We start from the raw sequence: 11810 nt of genomic DNA, 5'->3' as shown, positions 1-11810 counted from the left end.
CAACCAATAGCAATGGTTTCTTCTGTGTGTTTCTTGGCTCATATAAAAGACTAACACATTTACCGGCCATTGGAGTATGGATGCAGCAAGATGTCATTATCTGTATCTGTCAAGGTTATTATAGTTAACGAAAACTAACTAAAAAACGAAAACTATGTGTGAAAAAAAAATTTTTACACATAGTTTTTTAGTCTTTTTCATTTCATACATAAGCATAGTATTTTGGGTGGATATGAAATCTATCCTCCATTATTTCTTTAGCTGTGCCCCTGCGCAGAAGTAATCTGACGTTCGCCAGATGGTGAAACAGCACAGAGTGAAACAACATGAGCTCACGAGATCAGGATGGTCTCACCAGGCTAGCGCAAACTAAACTAAAACTAAGCATTTAAAAAAATAATAATAATAAACTAAACAAAAATCTGCTTTAAAAACTAATTAAAACTAAACTGAAATTGAACACAAAAAGTTAAAACGATATAAAAATAAAAACTAATGAAAAAAGCAAAACTATTATAACCCTGGTATCTGTTCAACCAACAAAATTATCTGTCTGTATTCGGATAGAAACTGGAAATGGCCGTGGTTTATACAGGACGTTGTGTAACATTTTCTAACCTAATATTCATTGGCAATGCAATTTTTGAGCCTTCAAATATTGGCATATAATTAGTTCGGAAATATATTCGTTCTGAAAAAAGGACTGCCATTAGGGTGTCATAATTTTAGCCACAAAGTTAAACTTTTCTTATGTAACATATGGCTTTAGCCATGTTTTTTTGCAATGGACATAAAGTCTGCCAGTGAAACGCGCTTTCAAATCCATACCTATCAAAACGGAATGACCAGTTAGCTGAATTAAGAAACTTGCTGCCTGACCTGTCAATTTTATCTGACAACGGGTGAGAGAAAACTTTTCCTTACTGCCTCGCTGTAGCCATGGCCATCTTATCAGACTAGCGCAGCGTCTCCTGTGATTCACTCACCAACATAACATTATGCTAATGTGGATGATACACGTGTGTGTGTGTGTGTGTGTGTGTGTGTGTGTGTGTGTGTGTGTGTGTGTGTGTGTGTGTGTGTGTGTGAGAGAGAGAGAGAGAGAGAGAAACAGGCAGAGATTTTATGTCTGACTGATTAAATGAGGTTGTTACCAGTGTCACAGCATGGCACATCTGTATCCACCAGCACGCACAGTCAAATCGCGGGTTCTATTCTCACACAACTACCTGTCATCGTCGTCATCATCATCATCATCATCAACAACAACAACAACAACATCATCATCATCACTAACATCATCATCAACACAGACAACAATAAGGCACCTTTATTAGTATTAATAGTGTGACTTCACATCCTGGGCTCATCCTACTTCAGACAGATACAACATGTACAATATCAGTCAGAATGTGTGAGTCGAATGTGACCATGTCACTCGCTCAATCCCAACCCTGCTGTCCTATAAGAGGAGGATATGGGTGAGGGGATGGGAGGAGCATGGAGCAGTAGACCAACCAGGTCCCTCAGCACATCAACCTGAACAGCACGGACCTGTCCTCATAGTGATGCTACATTGAAAGCTGGGAGAGCTGAGTGACACTGTGATCAGGCAAGATGGAGAACACACACACACACACACACACACACACACACACACATAGACACTCACCCTGCCCAGGATGACGTTGATCTCCACGGTCAGCAGCAGGCCGTAGAGGAGGGCCAGCAGACCGGTGATACCATAGCGCAGCTGCCGGAGGCCGATGCCGTGCTCCATGTACTTGGCGAACTTGACTGTCTTCATCAGGAAGGCCAGCACCCAGTAGATGAGCAGGACTGGGGGTCAGCAGGGGGTCAGCAGGGGGTCAGCAGGGGGTCAGGGAGAGATAGAGGGGGAACAGCATGTAGAAAGAAATAACTGGAACACCATTTTCAGCCTGACTGGGCCTGTATTCGAACGGTCCAACCCTTTGTTGTAGTGAATTGGGATCTGTGCACTTGTAATGCACCAGTCTAAAATGAGAATACAATTTCTATGAGTGGGGAGCTGTTGTTGTCATTACTGCATTTCATATAGGGTACCAGAACAATATCCATGTTACATCACAGGTACTTGTTCTGCCAGTGCTGGGTTTCTTACTACCTATCCTGTTCACGACAGCAGTGGAATATTCCTCGGCCTTCGAGGGAACCGGAAGAGCGAATGCACCAGGGATGCTGTCGGAAACCAGAAAGATTCCTAGTGACGGGGTGTCTACTGCCTGGGAGCTTTCTGACATTTGGTGTCTTTTTCCAGTTCCCCTGCGAAGGGTCCAGATGTTCATGAACAAAGTGCTCTGCACACACACATTCATTTCTCCACTTCCTCCGCCCCCTGCTGCATCGCCTCTTCTCTCTTCACCTCTCTTTCTCCCTCCCTCCCTCCCTCGCCTCCCTCCTCCTCCTCCTCCTCCACCTCATCCTCCTCCCCACTGTTCCCCCTGATTTCCCACAGCTTCTTCAGTGACGCTTGTCCAAGGGCAATTCACATAGAAACAATAGAGAGAGAACCAGCCAATAGAGAGAGAACAGCGCTCATGCCGGGATCTATAACATTGTGTTGCCTCTGGGTATGAAATGCACTATACTGTACAAATAAAGCTTTGATTGATTGATTGATTGATTGATATAACAGTCATCATATCAAACCAGCCCCATATTAGATAAACGGTTGTGATTCTGTTTCTAGCGTTTCTCTTCTTTCAAACTTTCTGTTATTTGTCAACTGCTGAAACATTTTCCCCCTGGGGTGATCAATAAACAATTCAATTATCTTATCTAATCGTATCTTATCTAATCTTATCTTATCTTATCTTATCTTATCTTATCTTATCTTATCTTATCTTATCTGATCTCCCGTGATCAGGATGGCGATGCCAGGCTAGAGAAATGCAGGCAGGTAGTAACCATCTCCACTGTCACACACACAATATGGCAATTAAATTATCTCCTTACATACATACGATAATCATTATGTGCTTTTCTACTGTCCATTTTATCTTGGTTTTCTGCTTTAACAAGGTCAATAAGCCACCAACCAGTCTGCACTAGATCTAGAGTCCTATTCCCTTTGCATTCACTCTTCACTCTGTGTACATCCGCCTCTTCCAGGCGAGCTGCAGTGGAATAGACCTCTGACACCCAAACAACGACCTCAGGGGCCGGCCCCCAGAGACAGACCGACCGCACAACCTCTCTGACTGTGACGTGATGAAGGGAAGGAGGAAACCAATGACATGGCAGGATGTTGATGATGACGCACGAGAGGAGAACAGTCTGGAGGGAACACAGCGGGGGGGCCGGGGGGTAGGGGTCATTATGGGTAAAGTGCACTGTTATTAACTGTTATTTATCATGTATTTATTAACCGTATGATGGGGAGGAATACAAGCCGGATCTACTTTTGATCTGATATTATTATGTAGATTGTCTCCGTTTTTCAAAATCTCCCCGACTTATTTGCCTCAAACACAAACAGAATATTCTATTACAGTACATTGATGCCTGCCTCCCAAGGATTCTAAGCCATTATGAAAGTTAGTTTGATTTCATTAGCCAAACAGGATATTATTTTGTACCCTGTCAGGCTAATGTCATCAAACTTAATAAACAGATCTCATTTCAACATAATAAGGCAAAAATCCGTCTAAACTGTACCACTGTGGTTTAAAAACCTTTGAATGGTCTGTCGTACTGATCGGTCTTTGAGAGGACACAAGGACAGCGAGGCCTCTGTGAATCATACTGAATACATTCCATTCATTTTCTATACGACCCCAGCCTTGACATTCCCCGTCTTCCATCATGGTTGACTACCAAATAAACTAGCTTGTTGAATCTTACAGACTGGACAGGTCTTGAGCCCTATAGCATTACAGTAGTTTGGGCCTGGCAGTAGCCTGTGGAGGTTGTAGAGGAGGGTCAGGCCTACCTAGCAGTAGCCTGTGGACGTTGTACAGGAGGGTCAGGCCTACCTAGCAGTAGCCTGTGGAGGTTGCACAGGAGGGTCAGGCCTACCTAGCAGTAGCCTGTGGACGTTGTACAGGAGGGTCAGGCCTACCTAGCAGTAGCCTGTGGAGGTTGCACAGGAGGGTCAGGCCTACCTAGCAGTAGCCTGTGGAGGTTGTACAGGAGGGTCAGGCCTACCTAGCAGTAGCCTGTGGAGGTTATACAGGAGGGTCAGGCCTACCTAGCAGTAGCTTGGGGAAGTTGGAGGTCTCGATGTTGTGGTAGTAGATGATGGAGGTGATCCCAGCCATGAAGGCCAGGCCGGCAGGCATGTACAGGTGCAGGTGGAGAGACAGGCTGAACCTGGGTTGGAGGAGAGAGGAGGTTAACACACTGACACACACTCACACACACATACACACACACACACATGTGCACACACACATACATACACACACACACACACACACACACACACACACACACATGTGCGCACACACATACATACACACACACACATACATACACACACATGTGCGCACACACGCGAACACATGCGCACACACACACACACGCACACACACACACACCTACTGCAGCTACTGTAAACACACAACCAGCTACCCATTCCGGTATGCAGTTCTGTATAAAGTCTTGCAAACTATAGGCTAACAAGCCTGCATACTGTACAAATCAGTGAACAGCCATTTCATATGAACACACAATGCATTTAATGCTACAACAAAAAGTAGTTCCAGATCCTTTGTCACGGTGAGTAACGTTGTGAAGAGCGTTTCATTCTGGAGAGCATATGGAAAGTTTTCTCTCATTCGCATCACTAAAATACTCACTCAGCCTTCCCAGCAGCTCTCAGCACACACACAGACCCGTGATCCTGGGAGAACACAGGGCCTAGTTACACCTGGGCTGGTCTGACTCACAGCATGTAGGTTTTTGAGATAAGCCTCTCGTTGGCGCCGCTCAATTCCAATTCCCTACCTCAGAATAATAACGTGCTGCAGTCAGACCTTCCTCCAGCGCTGGCACAGCGCTAACACAAAGTGTGGAGATAGGCCTGGCTACCCGAGACTACACAGGGGCAAACCACACCAGGGGAGGTCAAACACCATAGACAGAACGAGAAGAGAGAGAGAGAGAGAGAGAGAGAGAGAGAGAGAGAGAGAGAGAGAGAGAGATAGGGGACATGAGATGAGCTCCATCATGTGTAATGACTCTGACTGGCTTGCTCTCTGCAGTTAATCTTTTACACAGTGACTTGTTCACACACACACACACACACGCACACACACACACACACACACACACACACATTTCAATTTCTTTATTGGATTTTCAATCAAAGATACAAATCAATATCAAAATCCAACAGTAGCAAGAGTCACACAACGCAGTGCAAGATCACATTCACATAATGTAGTCCCAGCAGGGAGATCAAAGCTCTTTATGGATATAGGTAGCAGCGTCTTTTCCATATAAAACGACTGCAAATGATGGCAGACACAGAACAGTGCTTTTAAGTGTTTTGCAGATTTTTTTGCCAGTCCAGCAAGTTGGAGTCCTCGCACACACATTTTGCATTTGGAAATACATTGGAGTGAATGCAGCTGACAGCCAACTATGGCTCATTCACCTCCATGTATTTCCAAACGCGAAAACAACGGCAGTGAAAAACAAGTCTGGTAATGATGAGTTTATAACCCCGATAGTGTATTTAGCCTGTTATTTTGACTATTTCAGTTCTTGAAGTGGTGTTTTTACAGTGAACTTTTAACACTGAAGTCAACGGGCACTTCCACATCCGCACCCCAGACTGACCAATATGGCTGCCAGGTGAATAAGGCGAATTGGTTGATTGCGCTTCGGTGGCACATGACTCACCCATCGGAGACGATGCCCTCGGCGACCTCGCAGACGAGGACGAAGAGCAGGACGAAGGTGAGGAGCCAGCGCAGGTTGTGACCGGGGAAGTGTAGCCAGGTGCTGTGGTGGATGTGGACCTTGGAGCTCTGGCTACCCCAGCCTTGCACAGGAAACACAACGCAAGCAACAGGAAGTTAGACTTTGCGACTCAGCGACTCAGCGAAGAGGGCAGCGCTATATAACACTTAGCACGGGTTATGTGACTCCTGTCCTAGAGACAGATCTCTGGTCTGATCTGTAGTACCGGGAAAACACCGAGAGCAGAGATGAGGCTGTCCCTGGGTCAGTTTGGGGGACAGAGGAGCTGGTTTAGAGGCCATCGGACGGGAACGGCAGCCTGCCAGCATCTGTGAGCTGAGAGGTGATTGGCTGAGCGTTTCTAGTCCAGTGGGATCTGAAGCCAGACTGGTAGGGTGACTGAGTTTGCATGACCTGGTGCACCACCTGTGTTGGACCGGATACATTACAACTGCCGTAACGGGCACCGCTTAACCCCTTTGGTAAAAATGAATGGTAAACGGACTGCACTTTTTAATAGCGCTTTTATCCAAAGCGCTTTACAATGGCCTCTCGTTCACCCATTCAGACACACATTCACACACCAATGGCGGCAGCTACTATGCAAGGTGCCTGCCTGCTCATTGGGAGCAATTTGGGGACACATTCTGTACACAGCATCTGCTTCTCTGATCAGAGCGTAACTGAAGCTGTGTGAATGTCCTGATGCCTGCAGCTGACTGAGGAGGATGTCTGTCCAGGCTGAGCCAGGCAGGACAGGGTAACGTTAGACAGGATAGAGATGATGCCTGACTCTACTAGGACTCTACTAGGACTCTACTAGGACTCTACTAGGACTCTAATAGGACTCTACTAGGACTCTAATAGGACTCTACTAGGACTCTAATAGGACTCTAATAGGACTCTACTAGGACTCTAATAGGACTCTACTAGGACTCTACTAGGACTCTAATAGGACTCTACTAGGACTCTAATAGGACTCTACTAGGACTCTACTAGGACTCTAATAGGACTCTACTAGGACTCTACTAGGACTCTACTAGGACTCTAATAGGACTCTACTAGGACTCTACTAGGACTCTAATAGGACTCTACTAGGACTCTAATAGGACTCTACTAGGACTCTAATAAGACTCTAATAGGACTCTACTAGGATGGTACAGATCACATCAACACTTGCTGGTCTGGTGTGGTGGCAAGGCCTACTGTGAGAGACAGAGAGGCCGTCTGTGCTGTCTGGCAGCTGGAGGGACAGACTAGATGGGGTAAGTACTCCCAATCATGGAGGGAGGTCAGTCATGTGACAGCAGCACTGGGAGGATAAACTAGACCAAGATGATACAGTGGGAGAGATTGAGAGAATGCAGTGGAAAGGTCTGACCGAGAGAGAGAGAGAGAGAGAGAGAGAGGGGGGGGGATAGAGAGAGATGGGTAGAGAGAGAGGGATAGAGAGAGAGGGTGTGGGGGGATAGAGAGAGAGAGGCAGGGAGAGAAAGAGGGAGAGGGAGAGAGAGAGGGAGAGGGAGTCAAAGAGAAAAAGAGAAGTGGCAGTTAGAAGATTGAGCGCCCACTACGATCAATTCTCAATTTAACCCAAATAATGTGGCCTCTTGATTGAGGGTTCAGGGGGCGAGTGGTCGAGTTGAGATTCAGTGACAGAAACACATGACCCAGGGCAGGTCTGTCCCACACTGATGACACAGGGCAGGTCTGTCCCACACTGATGACACAGTGACACACAGTGATGATGAAGCTAAAGGTTGGGCTGTGCATCCAGGCAGGGAGCAGAGCTCCCTGTAACTTCAGCCTACTCTCTACATGTATGATGATAGCTCTGTAACTTCAGCCTACTCTCTACATGTACAGTGTGATGATGGATCTGGCCTCTGCTCAGCAAATTCCAACAGGAAGGTCACCATTTGTTGTCGAAAATAAAAATGCTTCCCACACCCAGAGGATTCTGGGAATCTGTCCTAGCATTGCTCGCCATACGAACTCTAAACCTCACCATATTTCTTAATGCGATATGTGCACAATGTTATTGGTTTGTCAATGAGGGATGCAAATATGTACTATATAACATACAGTATGAAGGGTATTCTATACTAAATGTATAAGATACACATTTGCATTTCAGGAAGAGTCTCAGTAATAACTCATGAAGACAGAAACTCCTCACCACCTGGACTGAGACCCTTCTCAAACCCACCACACTCAGTCACAAATATGTGCCGAAGGCAGTTTAAATATCAAAACCTGCCAAGGACAGTTAGAGGATACATTCTCCAGACTACCCCTCATAGAGTATTGTATCACAGACCCTCAAGGTGCAGTGCCGACATCAAACACTGTACAGTGTGTGTGTGTGTGTGTGTGTGTGTGTGTGTGTGCGTGCATTTGTGTGCGTGTGTGCTCTCCTTTGGTTCTCCACTCACCGATGAAGAGGATGGGGAAGGTGATGAAGAGTAGGAAGACGTGAGGCACCACATTGAGCGCGTCCAGGAAGCAGCCGTTGTTGAGAACGCCGCCGTCCACGTTGTACGCCGACGTGTTGTTCTCGTTCCCACAGAACGCCAAAGACATGGTGGAACCGGGACTCTGCGGAGAACCGCCGGGAGGATCAGGAGGAGAGGAAGACCAGAGGAAAAGAGAGAGAGAGAGAGAGAGAGAGAGAGAGAGACTCTCAGAGCATGTTGATTGCCTCCTTGGAGGGCTCTGAAGGCCACCAGCAGGTCCCAGTAAGTGACCGTCCTCCGTCCTCTTACATCCTGCCTCCCAGCACTCGAGTCCAGAGACAAAGAAGGGAGAGAGGGAGGGAGGGAGAGAGAGAGAGAGAGAGAGGGGGGGGGGGGGGTTGTAGAGGCAGTCACAGTCCAGCGAGGGGCAGGCAGCAGCTCCGGCTCCTCTCAGCTAGTCTAACCAGCTCTCCGGGCTGCGCTGGTGAGAAACGTTGTGTCCCCCTGCCGTCTCCCACAGACATCCTCCAGCCCAGCGCTCGCTCTCTAGTGAGCAGCTATGCGCCCTGCCGCTGAAGCACCCCCGCTCTCTCTCTCTCTCTCTCACACACGCACACACACACACACACACACACACACACACTGGCGCCTCACGGACACACGCGCACCCAGACCCAGGCTAGAGCAGAGGCATTCTGCGGCGCACCTGCTATTCATATCTCTGGTAACGGGATTTCAACATCGTCCTCGCAAGACGACAGCAGGGAGGCTGAATGTGAGGGTGTCTGTACAGCCAGGCGGACAGACAGAGAGACAAGCAGGCAGGCAGCAGCGGAGAGGAAGAGGTAGGAGAGGGGATAGAGGAGACTGAATGAGAGAGAGAGAGAGAGAGAGAGAGAGAGAGAGAGAGAGAACATGTGAGTGTATGAGTGTGAATGAAAGAGAGAATGTGTGTGGAGTGAACAGTGTTAATGTTACAGATTGGTATATACGGAGCATGCTGATTATTCTGAAGACAAAACACCACAGTTCCAGGGATTATAATCCCACCAATCCATTCATGTATTTGTCCAGTTTTCACATAATCCGCTGTATTATAAAAAGCTCAAAAAAGGGTGGAGAAACACAGAGGTGGCAGACTTAAGAGATGGAACACACACACATACACACATGAATTATGAATAAGAAAAAGGCACATTGTTGGTCTCAGGACAGTATTCCATAAACCTCAATGTCAGACAGCTTCTTCATAGGGACCTTTTATTCCTTGTCAGAATGGTTCTAATGGATATATTGTTGCCCAATTGGGGTACTAGGTCTACATGTATTTTAACATTCTTTCAAATAAAAGCAATTAATCAAGCAAGCAAGGACACATCCATGCCAGTTGTATGGAGGATGGCACGGCTTCTACAGTAAATTATAGTATAGTATCATATCTGCACTGCGTTCCTCTTAGCTCAGACTGACCCTCACGAATGACAACACAGGCTCAACAACTGGGCCCCAGCCATAGATCTCAGGTTACACATAACGAGCAGTCTAGAGAATAGTTTACATGCAGAAGTGTTTAAAGTACTGTTAATGGCGTATGGATCAGTGGGGTTGGATTTGCAACATGGCAGCCGTAATCCCGGCTAATGTTATGACTTTGACACCAGACTTTTGCTGGGTCAGAGAAGCTGGACCAGAGGGCTTGACTGTACCACTAACCAATCATCAGGGGGCTATTCCTGATGGAGAGAGAGAGGGGGGGGCATCCAGGGAATTCTTGTATAACCCTTATCTACCTCGATGAAGTATAGCTACTGTGATCTGGTCAAATGAGGGGTGAGTATGGAGCTCAGCTGTGGATCATACGTCTTTTACACTGAAAAGCCTTTCGAATATGAAGTTGATCTTACAGTAACTACCAAAAGCAGTTTTTAGGCTATCGGCAGTAATTATTAACCAAACCCGTTCGGATACATTGAAACACTTAGTTTCAGGACAGCAAATCATGCCGATCACAGACTCAATCACACTCAATACGTTTGATTGCACTCATACATTCACACATCAAACGCTTACCGGTTTATATCGGGAGATCATCTTTTTATTTTTACAGATAGCGCTTCCGCTGAAATCTTCTAAACAAACTTGACAGTTGTCAGCTATCCGTCGCAAAAGCCAAAATATATTTTCTGTAAGTGTGCGAGATATTTTGTTGTCAGACATTTAAGCACACTTGCTGTATTTCATACTCAGGTGCCTCCAACAAAATAATTTGAACTCACATCTGGTCAGATCACAAGTGTTGTTCCACCTAGTTTTGAAAACTGCGAGGTGGAAACAGACACTGTAACCGTTCCCACGGGTCCGGAGCGGCGGTATCGGTTCGGCACGACAGTGGAAATAAGATGTATATGTCGCCAGAAATAGCCTAATTGATGGTCTCAGTGACCATCTTGTAACCTGTTCCTTTACGGGAGCTGGCCAAGGTGCTGAAACCGCCGTGGATCAAGAAGGCAGCGATATCATCCAGGCCAGCAACCTTTGGCATGAGCCGGCAACTAGCACACAAAATCGGTCGATCCGTTAGCCTTAACCATGGATGTATTAATGGCCTAAACACACAATGCACTGTCGTCACATATGCCACGACATTTCAAGTGAACAGAATGTCAATGGCTGGGTATTTCTATTACATAATAGGCTATGGAGCGCAATAGCCTAGCCTACTACAGGCACACAAACATGAACTAGGCCTACTTAATTACAAAATTGATTTTACATAGCCTACAATTTCACAATAATGTATTTGCATTTTGCTATTTTTTTATTAAAAGTTGTATGCATTTTGCATTAAGGATTTCATACATTTTTGAACACAAGGCTATCGGGCATTATTCCAGTAGGCCTAATAAAGGCCTAACCCTAACCCTAATAGAGGCCTACATGGCGACCCACCTGTTGGGGAACTTGAAGGCGCTGTAACCCAGGACCGGTTACAGCGAATAAAGGGCAAAGAAAAGTGGCCGATGATGAACTTGGGATCCTAATCCATGGTCAAAGAGCGGAGGCACACAATCGCCCCCTACGGGAGTTAATAATTTCACATCAGTAGGCTGTCATTTCATTTATAGGCTATAAATAGCCTATTCCAACACGATTAAGCAAGTCCATGTAAATAATAGAATAAGATGAAAATGTACTGAGGCACGAGTGTGCTTTCTGTATACAGGCTACCAATAATATGCACAATCCTTTGTGAGTGTGAACAATCCGTTTTATTGATTCTATTTATGAGAGAGAGAGAGAGAGAGAGAGAGAGAGAGAGAGAGAGAGAGAGAGAGAGAGAGAGAGAGAGAAGAAAGAGAAAATTAGATTGCACAGGGGAGCAGTATTGATCCATCCTCCTGCAGG

General features: G+C 46.2%; 1 protein-coding gene across 1 annotated transcript in view; it reads right to left on the bottom strand.

Annotated features, from left to right (window-relative positions):
* The window catches only part of abcc8 (ATP-binding cassette, sub-family C (CFTR/MRP), member 8), a gene marked incomplete at both ends in the record, with an annotated part of 57654 nt that extends 47158 nt beyond the window's left edge, over positions 1–10496 (bottom strand). Inside the window, 5 exons of the mRNA XM_084452771.1 lie at positions 1661–1839; positions 4232–4353; positions 5890–6031; positions 8385–8547; positions 10476–10496. Of these exons, the coding sequence (XP_084308897.1) occupies positions 1661–1839; positions 4232–4353; positions 5890–6031; positions 8385–8547; positions 10476–10496 (627 nt within the window). The remainder of the gene's footprint in view (positions 1–1660; positions 1840–4231; positions 4354–5889; positions 6032–8384; positions 8548–10475) is intronic.
* Between the last annotated feature and the right edge of the window lie 1314 nt (positions 10497–11810).

The sequence above is a fragment of the Borostomias antarcticus genome, assembly GCF_949987555.1.
Source record: "Borostomias antarcticus genome assembly, chromosome: 18".
In the NCBI taxonomy this organism is placed as follows: domain Eukaryota; kingdom Metazoa; phylum Chordata; class Actinopteri; order Stomiiformes; family Stomiidae; genus Borostomias; species Borostomias antarcticus.
This window is presented reverse-complemented; position numbering and strand designations above follow the sequence as displayed.